General features: G+C 32.1%; 1 protein-coding gene across 1 annotated transcript; it reads right to left on the reverse strand.

The window, feature by feature from the left end:
- Nucleotides 1-234: 234 nt before the first annotated feature.
- Nucleotides 235-18,706, reverse strand: LOC108906654. The gene is made up of 5 exons (XM_018709968.2): nucleotides 18,636-18,706; nucleotides 9,370-9,598; nucleotides 5,260-5,374; nucleotides 671-1,014; nucleotides 235-613 (listed from the first exon to the last, which is right to left on the reverse strand). Exons 2-5 carry the CDS (start codon nucleotides 9,578-9,580, stop codon nucleotides 303-305), a joined length of 981 nt encoding a protein of 326 aa, XP_018565484.1. The 5' UTR covers nucleotides 9,581-9,598; nucleotides 18,636-18,706; the 3' UTR covers nucleotides 235-302.
- Nucleotides 18,707-19,408: the final 702 nt, after the last annotated feature.

Genomic DNA, 19,408 nt, shown 5'->3' on the forward strand with positions numbered 1-19,408 from the left:
ATATTTATTAATATCGCCATAATTTGGCATCACAGTAATTATAATTTTAATCGTCAACTTAATCAGCGTTATTATCTGAAATTGTTAACATTATAGATACACGACGAATGCGGGTAAACCATTTAGAAGTAAATAACAAATAATTTATTCAAATAATTACAAAATGTCAAGATAATAAATAGCACATCAACAAATTACAATAAATAGTTTAAACAATTATATATAAAAACGTACGTGTAGGTATATTAAATAGTGACTAGTGCTCTAAATTCTTAAAAATAGATATAATAAAGCTACAATCATTACATTCCGTATTTTGGCAATGTACCTGCGTCCACCGTTCTGTAACTCAAAGTGGAGTTCTTCTTCAGAGTGTTCCCCTTATGGGGGTAGAGGTTCAAAGGTGGTAAATTGGGGTGTTCTATACGCGTAGGGGACGAAACTCTTGGTCGGCTTATGGGAATACCCCTCCTCAAGGTATTTGTACCCAAACCGAGACTAGCACAACGCATATCGGTATTGCCTAGTATCTGATAATGAGGAGACTCCATGTTTTCCATGTTATTCATCTGGTAGCTCTCGATCAAGGGGGTGGGGTCCTCGTATTCGTAATCTACGAAGCCAGAATTGTCAAAACTACATTTTTCCTTAGCTAGTTTTAATGCCAAACCTTTTTGGTACTGGTGGTAGGAGATGGGATGTTTTGGTATCACAGGTTGTATGTTTAGGTTATCTATGGTTTCGTAGTGGTCGTCGTTTTCGCCGTAGTCTATCAAGTCGCGGGGGTAGTTCTCTGAAATAAAGTGCTGGGTGCCTCTGGGCGTCAGAGCCGCCCACACCATCCTGTTGTCTTGCATGTTCGGTGCCCCGTGGTAGAGGACTGTTTCTGAGGGGTGGACCAGTTTGTTGCCGTTTATGTTGTTTACTGACGAACAGTCCCGAGATTCGTGGTTTTTTATTTGTCTGTGATCGCGCGTGTGAAGAGAACATTCGTTTGAATTGAACATATTCATCCTAGAAGAGAAGGTTTCATTTAGTTTCAATTTTTTTGTTGATAACTGCATTAACATGCTTGTAAAACTATAGATAATTGAAGACAAAGCTTAGGAAAAAAAGATGTTTTATTTTATTTGAGGTATTAGTTACAGTTAATTTTGGCCACCAATGAGGTAGCAGAAATTTAAAAAGATACAGAGCTGGTCAACTCAGAAGGAAGTTACGAAATATTATGCTAATTATCAAGGTTATTATGTACTCTTTTGTTAAAACTTATAAAATGTAGAATGGAAAAATGAACAAGTCCAGACAAAACAAAAATTAAAATAAATATTCACTTGATTGTAAATTAATTGTTAAACTAAATTCTAATAAAATATTATTGCAAATTCCCATTCCTCCTCTTTCTGATGTACTATACAGGGATGACCAAAAGTACGGAATAAAATTTATATCTTTTGAATGAGTTAATTTTTTTTAAAACGCCGAAACACGTTAACTGATTTTGATTTTTTCCCGTCTTTCGGTTATGTAATAATTAATTTTTCTTCAACCCCCTAACCCCCAGCTCCCCTACTTTTTTTTTCAAATGGAAACATAAGGCGTTAGGGGGCTCGTTGAAAACCGAATCCAGCCATACCAAATAAACAAGTGTTATTTTTTCAATAATAATAAGTTTTNTATTAATTACAGTTTTTATTCAAAATGTCTCTCATTTTCATCTAAATAGGCCTACTTTTTTTAAATATTTAGTAAATTCAGCACACATTTGTTCATAATTGTCATAACCCTATTTTCCATTTATTCTTTATTTTCTCGAAAGATTTTCTGTTTTTTTTTATCAAAATGGACAGTTGTCTTCTCATTCTCATAACATTCTACCTCTACCTAATTTTCAATCTAAAAAAAATGGTAACGATCATAGTTTTAATACATTTTTTATATCAATATATGAATGAAATAGATATTTGTCGTTTTTAGAATAATTTTTTTATTAATTTACAACGATAGACAGCGCCTTCATAAATGTTTACAAGCCACGTGACTGTCGGGCTTAGACAACCAACGCTAATAATTCTGGTAACAAGAATTCCCAAAATTTTGGCGTTACCAATATTAATGATTCGTTTACAATGGTCAATAACGAATCGTTGCATCTCGTGAAAAATTACATCAATGGTGAAACATAATTTTGTGTTTTAATGTAATCTGATCTTCTTGTTTTGATTTGATATTGACATTTATATGTTATATCTGTGCCTTGGACAAACTTGCTAAATATGTATTTTGGTTTATTTACTGACCCTTCACATTCGATAAAGTCACACAAAGAAACATTATAAAAATTCACATAATTGCTTCTGTAATACTGTACGAACATTCGAGAAAATGTAAACTCGTTGTATTTAATTGTTAAAATAATCACAACAGTGTGTCCCACCACGAACTCCATCGATGGATATTCGGGAAACCGCTCGAAGGATTTTTTTGAAATTATGATGGTGCGATACGGACCGTGAGGCTTACCAAACGGTCAATCCTAAGTATGGAGTATGCTATATGTTTTCAACTTAAAAATAGATGTTCTTTCCAAAAATGCAATAATATACAGGGGGTTCCATTTAAAATAAGAAAGTTAGTATCGACTTCCGGTATAACCGGAAGTACGATGACCTTGAAAATATTTTGTATACCCTGTATAAATGTGAACAATGTTCATGGCAATATTTTTTTCTTGCAAGATTACCATGGAACCAATGCTCATTTATCTTTTAAACTATTAAATACTAAATGGATCTACCAGCTTTTTATCAAGAAAGAAGATACCATACGATATAAGCAGTTGTATAATGACCATCTCGTTCTAGGAAATGGATATTCTTTTTAACTAATTGTTTCTTAAAAGGTCTCCAAGAAGTCTTAGTTTGACCACTATGTAATTCTTCCTATGAAGGACTGAAAAATAAAGTAGACAAAGGACGATCTAGTAATTTATATGACCTGAGAGAGAAAATATTAAACTAAGGTCTCGATGATGGTGTATGGCCAAAATTAAATGTAACATCGTGTATATTATGTGAAAACAAATTGGCGTGTTGTAATATAAAGCATTATTCTACATGTTTCAAGGTTCTTACAATGCTCTGAAAAGTAAATTATCACTGACATATGACAAAACTAATGAAAATGTATTTGCTTTAAAAAAAATTCATGGTATTAATTTTTGGTAAAGTAAACCTGAAACATTTTTGATATTTTTAAGACAAATTTTCTTATTATTTCTAATTGCAATCATGGGTACAACCAAAGGAACGCAGAGTGGAGCTGGAAACATTGAAAAGGCTTACTAAGAACATGAAGATATATTTTTTTATTTTACGAACCTTTGTAATAAATGTATATTATATTGTTCTATAAGGTTGGTTAACCTGAGCGGAACACTACGCCCATGATTACAGCTATGTTGCAAAATGTATTTAATAATGCTGTTAATATGTATACTTTGATTTTAATTAAAGAAAGAACATTTGAAACACATAAAACAAAAATTAAAAAATCCTAAAATATTCTTTACGCATAGAGTGAGAGGTTAAAGATTTGAAAAAAAAACAATATCTATACCTAATAGTCAATTAGGTACTAGGTACATAAATCTAAACCACTTAATTTCGGCAGCATAAAGTGTCTTAAATTGAATTATAAGTTAACATATTGCAGTTGTATAAGAAAAATGTTCTGCAAAAATATTTTCCAAAAATCAAAAATTTTAAAAGTGCTGTCAAAATTTTAAAGTACTAAGACGATAAGTTTTATTTTCAGTTATATCCACATACATATATTAGAATAAATACTATTTTTTCTCTGAGTTTCATGAAGGTGAGCAAAATGTGCAGAATGTACAGGGTGTTTAAATATTCAAAGTCAGTCTCTTAAAGGCGGGCACTAAACCCTATAGGTATCCCAAAATTTATTTTATTATATTATAAATGTTCATCTCAAAAGTTACGTATTTAGGGATTTTGACCTAAATGCCATACCTATTTATAAATAAATGTTGTCTGACTTTAAGATAATAACTCTCATATTCGAACAGTTTGTGGAATAAATAAAACAAATGGTCTAAATGAGGTATGTTTAAAAAAATCCGCAAAAAATGTTTAAAAAGCTGTTTGCTAGACTAGAAATTAATCTATGACTACCGGAAGACGTTACCAGGATAGAAAAGTGAGTTTACAAAACTGCGTATACCTAGAGTTTGTGTAAATGTTATATAAATATTTTATCTAGGTTATCTAGGTTTAGGTTCTTAACGAATAAGAGTAATTATTTTTCGATAACTTAATTACGGAATTTGTTCACACAATAAAGCCTATGTTTGGTTAGGGCTTAATAGGTATGTAAATAAAATATTGAGACATGTATTTGAGTTAAATATAACAAATCATCTATGTACAAGCGATCACAATTAAAACAGATGCTTCCAAGTTAATACCAACTATACAAAAAAGTGTCCGAACCATTTTGGTGTTTAAGCAATTGGTGGTAACCCGATGTGGTTTTATCATGTTTAGTTTCGGAGATACTTAATACTTTTAAGGATGCTGCAAACGTCACAAATAACAATTGCAGAGCCTTCGTAGATGATTACAAGCCACGTGACCGCCGATCTTAGGCAACCAACGTTGCACTTTGGTACAGTTCACTAAATCTAAGCGTTCTAGCATAACCTTGATCTTATTGCTTCAATAACTTTTTACCAAAATTATAACGCCAACGCGAAGAAAATAAAATTACTGTTTCAAACAAAATTATTGGTCACGTGGCTTGTAATCATCGAAGGCTTTGTACAATACAATAAATATATAGGATGATGTCCAGTTAGAAAAACGCAGAGGAAATAGTAACATCCCGTATAATCGAAAATTATATCTGAAATGTGAAGAAATAAATTCATCTGGTAATTGATTTAACACTTTTTTATATTATTTATATTATTAGACCTGTGGAAGAATCTATCTACACGCTGTAAGAGAAAAACTGTTAAAAATACAAAAAATTAAACGGACGAACCACTTAATTTAGAAAAATAATAAATTAATTCCCAGTAAGGCCTTCTGGTTGTACTATCGTTTAAACTAAATTTAAAAAAAAAGTATAGCTCACCTGATATTAAATTGCATAGTTTAGTGTAATAAGAAACAAATATATTTTGTTTTTAATAAGTAGTAAGTAACACAGAGTATGATTTCTTAATAAACTTACTCTCTACATTTCAGGAGAAACATAGCTAAAAGGGCTCCTAACAGTAATACTCCAATGGAGGAAGCAACTAACACCAGCAGCCATGTGTCGTCGATTCCAGACCAATTTTCGACATCTGTAAAAACAAAATCGGTTAAACGATGTAGAAAGTAAGTAAAATTAATTACGTACTTTTCTTTTGGAACATGTGAAAAAGAAATGTAAAAATTAATTTGGTTAGGTACCATAATTTCCAAAACAAGAATGTCTTTTAGAAAATAGAAGGGCCGTTTGCAGATGGACGTAAAAACGATGACCGTCCTGACGGACTTTTAACCAAAAGAAGTTTTTTTAAATTTTTTACCATTGCATGTCGAATGATAAAGATAACGAGTATTAATAAATAAAGTAAAATAATCTTTTACCTTATCTAGATAATAAACCGTAAGAATCAGTATTTGATATTATATTAATTATTAAATGTAGGTTTATCTTTTATTCAAAGGGTAGATTTAGATAATAGATAATTTAATTGCTATAGTTGCATAAGTACTCTTCAGCAAATGAAATCATTCTATTTCTATAAATATTTAGTATCTACCTATGTAATAATCTTCAGTGTACTTCAAAACAGGTAAAAGGATATTTATGAAAAGATACTATGAGATACAGCTCTACTTACTTAGAAACATAATTTAGCTATAATTTTTTCACCAACAGAACAATGCCTCCTCTGTAGAATAAAAAAATATATGGTACTAGGAAAAGTTATTCAAAATGAATACTTTTTTTGGCAAAGAAATTTTGTCCTCAGTAAAATAAAGATATTTTTAACAACTTTTTATATTAAATTTTGAATACACTAACTCTTTTACATTTTAGTTAATTACACTTCATTGGGGTAAAAAATGGTCAATTTCAATGTTCCAGGTCAAATTTCCTCTATCTGAGAACCCATTTTGTACATACTAAATAGATGAGTTCATGTAAAGGCGGCATATATCCAATGAAATGAAGAAATCCAAGTATAAATCTTATGGAAAGGTTTAGTCCATTCTTTTCTGGAATATGAGTGGACCTACATCAAAACACCATTCGAAAAAAGGTGATGCTGTTTCTATGTAAAGACATTCCTTCCCCCATGGAAACATATACCCTCACAATGACCTACAACTGTTGGTCTATTTTGAGACACAAATGTTGACATGATAAAGAACTCTCTAGGGGATAAAGACTTAAGAAAGCACAACATTGCTTTCTAGTTGTGCATATATCTAAGAAAATTATATGCGTCCTAAAAGTATTAAATTTGTTCTTAGTTTTCGAAGAGTTTTTTTGTAAAATAAGAATGTAAAATTTCATTTTATAGAGAGAAGATAAGTCTGAAGGTTTTATAGGTAACTGTCAATCTTCAGACTGGTTGATACGTCGCTGGTTTAGACATATAGAAGTTTTGTGAAGGAATATCTCGTCAGTATTTCTTCTATATTTATACGAGGTTTGATCAAAAACTAACGAAAATTGTTAATTTTCTCAAAAAGTATTTATTTAATCACAATTTTTATCTCATCCCCTTCAAAGTAGCCCTCCTGTGACATTATACACTTATGTCAATGTAGTTTCAAGTTTGAGAAACACTGGAGCAACACTATCGTTTTGAGCACGCTTTGCGATTTTATCTATCTCATCTATTGTTCAAAAACGTTGTCCTTTAAGTATTCTTAGTTTGGGAAATAGGAAAAAACACAGGGGTCATGTCCGAAGTCGGTGGTTGCGGCAAGATATTGTGTTTCATCAAATAGGAAAAAACACAGGGGTCATGTCCGGTGTCGGTGGTTGCGGCAAGATATTGTGTTTCATCAAGAACTGTTGGATAAACAAAGCGGTATACGCCGGGACGTTGTCGTGGTGCAAAATCCACTAGTTGTCTCGTGTTCTTGTTGTTTTCTCCTGATTACCTCATGCAAATTACGCAAAACTTGTAGGTAGTACTCCTTGTTAACTGTACGACCGGGCAATAAAAATTCGTGGTGAACTATTCCATTGTAGTAGAAGAAAACAGTTGGAAGGACCTTCACATTTGACCAGATCTCACCTCATCTTCAATGTCTTCTTGGTCTTCCTGAAAACGTTTGTACCATAGATACACTCATGACTATGACATAGGATCATGATCAAAGGCCTTCTTTAACATTTTGAACGCTTCACTGCATTTAAACTTTCTGATATGACATTTCGCCATAAAAAAAACACCAGAAACACTGAGGTAAGTCTTATTAATTTATTTGCACACAGACTAATCGTGGCAGCTGCCTAAAAATTGACAGGTACGTCACTGATAATGCTACTAATACTCAAAAGAATAATCAACTCGATAGACCAGATGAAACAAGCGCAATTTGAAAATTCCGCTTTAATATGGCGTTTCAGTGCATGTTTTGAAATCACTGGTTATACATGAGTCATTTTCAAATTACAAGTAGTTCTAAGTCATCGTCTCCGGTAAAATTATCTGTATTTTTCTGGATTTCTTTCATTTATTGGAGTTCTTGTATTATTTAGATTATTTAGAAATTATTTGCCTTGTGCTCTTCAACAACCATTTTTTCTATGATATTATTTTAGTGACTAGGTATCCTTCTGATAACTTTTTCAGTATTTCTGTTAGTATACCACTTTCCTTTGAGATCGTAGATGATGTGGTTCTTCGTACAATTGTTCTGACTCAAATGGCTCATGCTCGATGCACAAATGTGTTAATACTACCTTATTTCTTGGATGATAAGACTTAGTGTTCCGTATTCGTAAATGCTGGGTTCTAGGAAGCCATCCAGACACGGAAAGATGTTTACAGGAGAAGAAGGTCCATACACTTTTACAAAATCTAAATTCACATCCTCGTCTTTTACATTAAGCCACTGATAAAATTATTCCAAAGCTTATTGGTACTGCTGTAAATAATTACTCAAAAGTATACAGGGTGATTCACAACTTATCCAAAAAAAATTGGGAATAGATGCGGCATGAGAAATGGAGTTAATAACGTAAAAAATTTTTTTGTAAAATTCTTATAGTTTCCGAGAAAAAAATTATTGAAGTTATAGTACATTCAACCACTACATAGCTGGACAACTGTAGTCTCTAGCGTCATTCGCAATACGCGTGGCGAGCCATGTGACTCCTAATACTGAAATCCGTCGTTGCGGTAGTTTTTACCTGTTATCTGTGGTGTTTACAACAGCTTTTTAGTAGTTAGTGTCAAAAATGGTCTGCGTNGACTCCTAATACTGAAATCCGTCGTTGCGGTAGTTTTTACCTGTTATCTGTGGTGTTTACAACAGCTTTTTAGTAGTTAGTGTCAAAAATGGTCTGCGTGTATAGCAACTCAGAGTTGACGGATATCGTTTTAATTTATGGTGAAGCAAGACAACATTTGTATTATGGTGAAGCATTTGTGTTATGGTGAAGCAAGACATTTGTGTTATTTTGAACAATTGTTGTTATAACATCGGGTATGTCAAATGATTTTATTATTTAAAAACACAAATTGATTTTATTAATAATTAATAAAGGCAAAAGCATTTGAATTTGCCGATATAAAATAGGTGCTATAAAATTATATTTATTTCTTTCCTTGCGAAAGGTTTTGTCCGTTTTTATCACACCGCCATGCCGGTCGCATTGTGCGCGGTCAGGTTTTACAGTGGACCAGTTTCCAGTGCCGTGCAGAAGTGTATTTTTAAATCAATTTCGAACTGCCCTTTTTCATTTTTTCTTTACAAAATTGTATTTGTAAGAGTCCCCTATACATCCAGATTTTTTTTTGGATAAGTTCTGAATCACCCTGTATATACTGGATCTAGTCTGGTATAATTGAAGATCAGTGACATCAAACTATACATCAATATTCAGAGCTAGTATAAATACCGCCTAGAGGACTTAATCTCCATTTCCAGAGTTTCTTCTGAAAAGAGTAATATGTTTCTTGAAAGCAATCCAAAACGTCAGACAGTCTAAACTGTCGACGAGGCAGTCAACTTAGAAATTGTCTAGGAATGATTATGATCATTATCCCATTCCAAATCTAATATCTCTAAACAGTATTCTACTGTTATTTAAAACAACACTTACCTTTTCTTGGCATTTCAATGTAGTCTCCATTGTCGGGAATTCTGCTGGAAGAGAGTACGGACTCGCACAGTTGAGCCGCCGAACAGGGGGTAGTATTGAGTAATAAGTCAGGCAGGGAGTGTTGGAGAAAAGAGGGAGCAGGGGGTGGAGGGAGGAATAGTATGGTGTCTGGAGGAGGCCCCATATCGAGGCATTCTCCAAAACAGCTCATCACTTGTTAATTTGTCACCTGTAACAAACATATTCCATATAATTTTTTACAGAAATGAATTATTTAAGCAAATGTGACAATGGAGGTAAAAGATATAGCTGAGTGCTACATCGAGTTGTCACTGCTACTCAATACCTAAGGCCTACGTTACGAACAAAAAAATAAGAGCGACCTGTATTGCAGGCGTCATGAAACCATAGCCAGTATTGCCACCATTACAGGAAACTATGACTCTGTGGGCTATCTGTAATATTATCACTTAAAAATGTTTATATCAACGTTTAAATCTGTTGTAAATAAATTACTTTTGAATAAATATTTTATTGAGGTTTGCATTCAAAACTCTAGTTGTATTCGTATAAACAGAAATTAATCCATAAGTGTAGGTACATTGTACATATACCTACAAGATTTGTAAAAATAAATCATATTTTTTGTCAAAGAAGGTAAAATGAGATAAAGGTATTTTAAATGGAATGGAAGACTTTATACTTATGTATGTAGTTTAAACAGCACAGTAGAAGAATGTAAGTTATTTTTTTTTATAAAAAATCCAATTTTAACGCTTTGTACACGCCAAAGAAAAATAATCTTGGAAAAAAAAATTATGTGAAAGAATTTTCCTTTGCGCCTTTGATTCGGATGACATTCCATTAAAATTAATATAAAATCTAAAAATATAAAGGTTTGCATGATTTCTAGAGAATGTCAACATTTATATAAAATAATACCTATTGGTGCATACAAAATGTACTCATTAATTAATTACTTATTTTGTAATTTATATTGTGTATTTTCTGTTAATAATATTTCAGAATATTTCTAATATTGAAAACATAGAATGTGTATTGCCCGAAACACAAAATTTGGGGTTGCTGAATCCGAATCCGAGATCCGTTTGAGCCGATCAGGTCTGCTAAATACTTTCAAGTTCTAAACTCAAAACACATTAAGCATTTATGCGTTTTAAAATTTGAGTAACAATTACGATTAAAAAAAGCTCTGGGGCCTTATTCTTGAGATTCTTCGAATGCACACGTATGCGAACGAATTCGAAGGTTATGCGATGATCAAATATTCGAATGAGAATGCAATTTCATATTCTCGAGGATCCTTCGAATAGTGCTTTGAAAAGTCATTTGTAAAAGTTTGGCAATGTCGCATTTGCGCGGGTTTTGACAGAACACAGAGCAAAATCATTTGTGCTGTGGTCAGTTTCACAAATTACTGAACTATTTTAGTCAGTTTGTTTTTGTTAGATTGTCTTATGAGGTACATAGATAACAATTTAACATGGTTAAACTTACAAATTTTTTTTTTTTTTCAATCGAAATAAACCATTTTTTCTCAGGATTACAAAAATGAATTGTTTTTAGGAAAATATGTAAGTATATTACAAAAATAACGTAAATGTTGTACATTTCATATCATAAATTTTTTATTAAAATACCTACCTAAAAAAATAATTGAAAAAGTAGCCAATTTGTACTGTAATGTAACTATTTCTTAAGTAAACACAAAATGGTGAAATACAGAAAATAAAAAGCATTGTGGAAGTCGACATCATAGCAAAAATAAATTTAGGAGTACTTTAATGTGTGCCATTTTTTTGTAGTAGGACTACCTAACATAGGTTAGGAAGGTTAAATAAAACCCACAAAATATACGAATGACAGCTTTGATCTTCGTAAACAATACAAACACAAAACACAACTATAAAATGATATTACAGTAAACAATCGTATGATTTTTTGCTTATTCGATCGGTAGATACCGCTCGATGTATATTATTCGAATTTATTCGCATGCGAATATAACATATTCGATTCGAAAGGAGTCAATAATACGGATTTGGAAGATTTCATTCGAATGACGTCATCATTCGACTGACCACCATGCGAGGGCTCAGGAATCGAGGCCCTGAACTCATGAATCTTGAGTTCTGACATGACAAAATTCCGAGTAAAATTCTATCAATAATTAAGTAAACTTTAAACCAATGTATCCGTTAATGCCTCACGTACATTAATTTACACAGAGAGTCCGTGTCGATTGAAATTATTGAAAACAGTGTTTCAATATACGAGGTTTTTTGCCGAATTTGGATTCAGCGAATCCAAAAACGTGTAGATATTTAGATTTATTTTGATGGCAATTGATTCTCTACATTTGACCTTGAACTAATCTTAACCCAGGGCTAATCGGCTCAAACGGACAACGAATTCGAAATCAGCAACCCCAAAAACGTGCAGATATGTAGGTTTACTTTGTTGGCAATTGATTCTCTACATTTGACCTTGAATTGACCTTAACCTATACATAATCGGATTAAACGAACACCGGATTCGGATTTAGCGACCCCAAAAACATATAAAGGGTTTTTTGGCGAGCCAAACCACATCAAACCCGGTTAGCTCGAGTTTGATTGTGTTAAGAGTTTGAGTTAATATTTGACAGAACTCGCAAAAATTCTTTCGGTTTGGATATCTAATCAATAATAAAATCGTAACCTATAATCTATGATAGTGCTCGTAGCTCAAGTTGTTTGATTATTTCTTATATACTATAATTGTTATTCCTAATCTGAAATGCACATCCATGAAATAACGTTAATGTATAGATGGTTATTAAATCAAAATGGGTTTACCTTTTCACAAATATCTATTCCCACGTAAATGTATCGTCAAAAAGGAAGTTAATAAAGATCTATACAGTACAATATAGAATATGCATATCTACGATTAAAGTTATTTGGATCCTCGATTACTATTTTTTTATTATCAATTTTAAATATTTACTTTGTATTTTTTGCAAAGTTAATCCATTATCAATTTTTTTTATTTACAACTTATACCTATCCAAACCTCTAAAAAAACGAAGTAGTGACTAGGTACGATGGTACGAAACAGAAAATAAATAAACAAAGATAGAAATATTAACTTAATATCCAAACCAACCCACAAGTCCGGTTTGATGGTTAGGCAAACTCTGCCAAACCGGGTTAACTACATTTCTCGCCAAAACGTCAAACCTCAACAAACTATAGTTAACCGGGTTAGCGGTTTTCTCGCCAAAAAACCCTTATAGATACAATGGTCTTGTCTCTCGGACCTCTCACTTTTCTTTTGTGGGGCTGTGTAATCAAAGTCGTTAAAACTTATTAAGGTGGCCATATTCCCGGCTGAGAAATAGTGAAATTTCTGGCGTTTTTAGGTACTGAAATCTTTAAAAGTAAAACGTGTAGAACAAAAGTAAGCACAAAAATGAAATCCTTGACGTTTTGTTTATTCATTGTTACCATTTAAATTTACTCAAATAAAATAATAACTAAAAAAAAAGCGTTTGTAAAACAGGCGTTTGCTGTTATTCTAACCCCACATTTTAAGAATTATTTTCACGTACTTATAAATGAAAGTAAACAATTTTATATGTAGGACTAAGCAAGTAAATGTTATAAGAATATTTATATGTGGAATTATATATAAAAAAGTTAGTATTTTCGTAGATTTCAGTACCTAAAACCTTGATGGTTTGTTCGTTTTTTGCACCTGTTTAATCGTTTTACTGCGGCGTCTTTGAAAATACCCAGATGGCATGACATAACATTCCTATTATTTGATAAGCTTTAGATTATTCAGTTATTAAATGTTTGAAATTATTTGTCTTTGCGGAAAACACTATTTAAAGAATATGAGGCCCTTAAGAACTTCTGGATTTCCAGACATAAAAAGAAGTGAATTAGTTAATTTGCTCTTTTTGTCCTGTTTTTTAATGGAAAACAGAAAAACTGCTGTTAATTTTGGGTTACCATCGGTTCTAGTTTAGTTTTCATTATGGAAATGTATTGTATTTATTGTTTAAGTTTCGAGCAACATTATTGGTGAACAAATGTTTAAGATGAATCATTTATTTCTTTTCATTTTTCCTTTTAACTGTATGTTTTTTAAGACAGTTTGTTTGCGATGTGTATGTGTTAATAAATGTGAGTAAGCATGGTCCACCAATACAATGAAAGTCAATTAATGGACATTATACTAACATATGGAGTCGCTGATAAAAACTGTGGGGTTAACTGTACATCTTTATGTAATACTTAATGTGTAACCACTTGTAAACAGTGAGCGGAGCTATCTATAGAGTCAGCGTTTCCAAAAATGTTTCCTCGTACTATAGTGGTAAGTCAGTAGGTACTGAAAATAAATATATCTATTTACAAAACGTATTTCTGTCTATTGAGTTTTCTCATTTCTATTTATTTACCTACTCTTCAAATTATTATTCATATACCGTTCGAGTTTGTAGACATTCTGTATATTTCTCGATTAGAAGTAGTTTTAGTTCAATTTCAATCAGTAAAGTGTGACCTATAGTCGCCCAGAGATTAATTTATAAAAAAAATAGACCAAAAAATAGTATGGAACGTGCCTTTTAATCAATGTTATCCTCGACTGCTAATGATTTTACATCAAATGTTCGAACTACGTACTTAACGTATCAGAAAAAAATGTAGCATAACGACTTTTAAGCCAAAAGTTCAATGCCACTTCGAATTTCCATGACTAACTAAACTAAAAAGTGGTACCAACTGCAATAAGAAATAATTTAATTCTAAGTAAGCATTTTTTTGAAAGGTTTACAGAATTTCAAATCAAAATTTAATATCTTTAGTCTTCATAAAAACTGTATTTTATTGTATTGTAAAAGAAAGTACTCATTTAATAATATTTAAACCACTAAAATATATCTTTGTCGAGATTCCAATCCTTAATTATTATTTAACCTTGACATCTACTATTTAAACCTACTTGGTATTTTTAACTTTAACTGTATCTAAGGCTAAATAGAGCTCGGACTAATTTTTTTTTGTTGCATCTAAGTAAACATCATGTGGCTTCATCTTATCAATAAGAATGATTCTTTGTAATAAGCTAGATATAATTCTTCTAGAATATATTTACTAAAACAGCTTATACTTATTTTTACATGAATGATAACCAAAAATGTGATAATACATAATGGTAATTTTTGTAATGGCATTACGTAATATACATCTATTATCAGTTTTTGTAATAAATAAATTATATTATTTTTAAGCTCGATAACCTGAATGTTTGAAAATATTTTTATATTACTGATTATAACTATCTTTGAATTTATTAGCGTTTTTATTTTTTCGTTATTTTTATTGACAAATTTTTGTTTAATTTTCGTTATTTATTTATTACTTTGTTAAATTTGCTATATGCTGGGTGACACAGAGATAGTTGTCAAAAATTTAATAGCCACTGGATCCCTTAGGCTACCAAATGGTGAACCTTTTCGTTCGTAAAACTCAGGTCTATCTTTAATCCTTAGGTAGCTCGTTAACGTAATTTTAATGGGTACAAAATATCGGAAAATTGAGAATTTAAAAAAAAATGATTAGACAAAAGTTGTTACCCTTATTTGTTAAATACCTGGTTAAAATTTTGCACATATTTTTTTAAGATTGTATTTTTAAAATTTTTTTCACCGTATGAGAGGAGAATTCATCATAAAATGAAAGTGGTACATATTTATCTGTTTAATTTTGATATTCTTTATAATTTTAAATGTGTCGTAATAGTTTCTAGATAACTAACTTCCCATTAATTATTTATGACAAAAATATATTTTCTACCACTTCGAGTTTCATCAATGCATTAAAATGCGTTAGGCAATCATATTTACAGCTGTTTGTATAAATGGTTACATAAGCATGTATTTATCTGCAATATTATCACTTAAAAATATAACAAAGGTTAAATCTATTGTAAATAAATTATCGAGTTTCATCAATGCATTAAAATGCGTTATGCAATCATATTTACAGCTGTCTATATAAATGGTTACATAAGTAAAAGATGTCCCTATAGAAGAAATGATTAAATTACCTACACTTGTATATTTTCACACGTAGGTATGGTAGATGGTAGAACGGTATTTATTATGAATGCATTGTATGTTACAATTTATTGTTTCATATTTTTTTCTAATATTTTTACTAGGTGCATATTAAAATATCGCGAAAATCCTTGTTATTCCGCTTTAATATCAACTACATACTTGAACAGTTTCATTACTGAAAAAATTGTTAGTTCAATTTTAGGAATATTTCTACTTTAATTTTTATTACGGAAACTTGTGCTTCTATTCAGAAAATTATTTATTATTATTAGTCTACAGATACTTATAGCAAATAGGCAACCAGCAATACATTTTTATAGATTTTTATTACATAGTCTAAATATGAATGAATAACAAATAACAGACCTATTTTAACATTGACTTTCTATAAATATAATTTGAACTCAAATTAATTTACCATGCCGCTTGTTCAAAAGAGCAAATTACAAATTTCTCTACAACAAAAAGTAATTTGAGTTTCAAACTAACTCCATTTTATAGAAAATATGCGTTAGAACGGAGGAATGTCTGTTATTTGTGCATTCATTCATATCTGAACAAACTGTGTAATCTAAATAAAATGTAAATCTATAAAAATGTATTGCTGGTTGCCTATTTGCTATAGAGGCCCCTTAAGAAAAACCATCTATTCTTCTAAATTCTTATTTTAGCTACATGTTTTTTTTTTATGAAAGGACAATATGTCTGTGTGTGTATTAATAAGTACGAATAAATATGATACAGTAACATGAAATAATGGATTGGTGGTAACGTATGGAAACACTGTCGAAACCTGCAACTGCATATACTGCGTGTACTTTAGGTTTTTTTAAGTAGAACACTGAGGATTTGTTATTTTTTGAGCTCCTCTCTTTTTTTATTACAGCCATATATACGTGTCATATATTTGCTACGATAGTTTGCATAATATTTTGGTTTATTTACTGATCCTGCACATAGTCAAGATTGCCGAAGCCTCGGGGTTCTGGGAGCTCGAGCAGTCGAGCACCCACACCGATTTTGCTGTAGGTGCTGATTTTGTATTTGTACTGAATTTATTATTCACTTAATTATTAAATATTAAGCATCGTCCATCGACCCATCAGTGTTAAAAAGTGAAAGATTCCAGACAAAAGTTTTTATTTTGTAATTCCACGATAGTGCCAGTGTAATTTTTATAAAGAAGTAAAAAAATAAGAATAACGTGATGATTACATTAAAAACGAGATTCTTATTTCTTACTTTGCTTAATTTTTTAGTTTGTGCACAAACTAGTTTTACAATGAACCGAGAAAACAATGCATTTACTATTTCCGAACGTGTCGATATGGCGTTAGTGTATGCAGCAGCCGGAGAAAATGCGTTCGCGGCTACTAGATTGTACTACAACGTCACCCCCCCACGTGCAAATACAATCCTACAGTGCGTTGAACGGCTGCGAGATACGGGAAGTGTTATTCCTCGTGGAGAAGGACGTGGTCAGCAAGTGAACCTTAATGTTAAAGATGCAGTGTTGGAAAATCTTGACGAAAACCCCACAATTAGTACTCGACGACTCGCACAACAAGTAGGAGCCTCATCTCGTACCGTACATCGCATTTTAAGGTGCCAGTTGTTGCACCCCTATCATCTGCAACCAGTTCAACAGATTTTACCCCCGGATTGTGATCAACAAATGCGTTTTTGCAGATGGTTTTTACGACAATGTACTAATCAAGTAGACTTTCTTGCTTATGTTTGTGTAACAGATGAGGCGACATTCACCCGTGATGAAGTAAATTTCCATAATATGCACATGTGGGCCGATGAAAACCTCACGCGATTAGGGAAACTCATTTTCAACATCGGTTCTCGGTAAATGTTTGGGCTGGCATAATAGGCGATGTACTTGTGAGTCCCTATTTCTTTGAGGGACAGCTAAATGGGCCAACATATGCTGACTTTTTGGAGAACCAGTTGCCTGAATTATTGGACGATGTGGCATTACAAGTTTGAGCACGTATGTTTTATCTTCAAGATGGGGCTCCTCCACACAGTAACGACACTTTTGAATGAAATGTTTCCTCAGCGATGGATTAGACGCTTTGGTCCTGTGCCGTGGCCACGTCGGTCACCCGATCTAACTCCAATGGATTTTTATCTTTGGAGTCACTTGAAGTCATTGATTTACAATACTTCAATTGCTACGGTAGAAGAATTGCGAAACCGTATACTTGAAGCTGCTGAATTTTTTCTAGAAATGGTATGTTTTATTTCATGGAGAGTTTGTTTAGTACACGCAGTTGGCAACTACAGATGCTTACGGATGTGGTTTTGTTTGCGAACTCTTGCAGTAACAACATTGCATTTAAGATACTAATTACTATTAATTATTATAATAAGAAAATATCGTTTTTTTTAAATATCTGTTTTCTTAGTTTGTACATTTGCATTGAAAAATTCCCCAAAAATTGAGAAGTATCTTTCTATCTTTCAACGAATTTGTTTACGCGGCTGGTCTACAACACGTAACTCATCGTACAGCACATGCACAGGACCGTTCCAGAGAAAATATTTTGATTCATAATTGAACTTTAATTTACAACAAAAAAAAACGCAAAAATACTTTTCGTATAGGACTTTTCTATTACAAATATCGTTAGGAAGCCTTAGTTTAATTTTTATAGATTATACACGCCACACCTTGTATAATAATGCATAACTTAAAATATTTAAAAGAAAAATTCTTCACACATGTTCAAGCTATAACCTAAATTGTTTTCATAATTCTTTGCCCCTTCATTTTTTGTAATTTACGTGCAAAGTGGGCTAATACATTTGAAACAAATGGGCACCCGTCATATATTTACGAGCACATTTTTTAATTTCATTATTTTTTTTTGTTAATTATTTTAACTAAAATATGTATATCTAGACTAAATACCTACATGGACTCACCGTAATTTTGGCTACCTATCCAAAGAAAAATTACCAATCTCGAATGATAACAGAAAACAATAAATAATCTCAAAATATTTACAGGTCGAACACCTCCGGTTACCTGTTTATTTATCTGACGGCTTAAGAAAATAAATAACTCTACATTCCACCAATCGAAAAGAGAAACACTTCAAACAAACAACCCACGTACCTTTTAGATGTATATTTGATAAATAACTATATCAAGACACTATTGAAGACACCCTACAGAGTCGGGTGGTGTGTGGAAATGCGTGCGATATCGATTGCGGAAGTGGACGCATGCGTCGCGACGCCTGGATGTCGTATTGATTCCTCTTTCGCGAGATCAAGTGCATGCATTTCATGCAGGACACATGTATGGGATTACGCCTCTTTTTGTCCTCAACAGTCGAAATGACGGATTGGGGCGTACAGGAAATGGTTGGGCATGGCGAGACGTGCGCCCAAATTGTCTAATGGAGTTACAAAGCCGATAACATATAATTTGACATTTTAATAAAGTAGTTCGTGAAGCCTTCCTTTTGTCGCAACGCTCAAACTGCGTAGCCCGACTATAAATCGACGTAACTAGTAAATTACAGATCTCGTCGACAAATAGAATGAACGTGTCTGTCAATATTTGCATGAATAATTGAAATTAGTATCAGTTTGCGGGGGTTGGCGCGTTCCAGGGAAATACTTGAGTAACATAAAAGCTTCTTTTACTAGAAATATACATAGTGAGACATATTTTACCTGGATAACCTCGAAAGGTGATAATATTTTAGAAAATAAAACCACTTTTTATAATGTTCTTCATTTCGAAGCCCAATAAGTGCGTGTTGTCCTCAAAAGTACTCTTTCAAATTCTTATACAGGGTGTTTTTTGCCACATGTCGGTTATGTCAAAATGAGGTAAATACACAGATTTGTGTTGAATAAAATCTAATTTTAAAATCTGAC

The sequence above is a fragment of the Anoplophora glabripennis genome, unplaced genomic scaffold (genome assembly GCF_000390285.2).
Source record: "Anoplophora glabripennis isolate ALB-LARVAE unplaced genomic scaffold, Agla_2.0 scaffold185, whole genome shotgun sequence".
Classification (NCBI taxonomy): domain Eukaryota; kingdom Metazoa; phylum Arthropoda; class Insecta; order Coleoptera; family Cerambycidae; genus Anoplophora; species Anoplophora glabripennis.

Coding starts and splice junctions, on each gene's coding strand:
- LOC108906654 (XM_018709968.2), bottom strand. CDS start 9,580: ATGAGCTGTTTTGGAGAATGCCTCGATATGGGGCCTCCTCCAGACACC. Junction 5,375..9,369: donor CATTGAAATGCCAAGAAAAG/GTAAGTGTTGTT, acceptor TTGTTTTTACAG/ATGTCGAAAATTGGTCTGGA. Junction 614..670: donor CTACCACCAGTACCAAAAAG/GTTTGGCATTAA, acceptor CTGGCTTCGTAG/ATTACGAATACGAGGACCCC.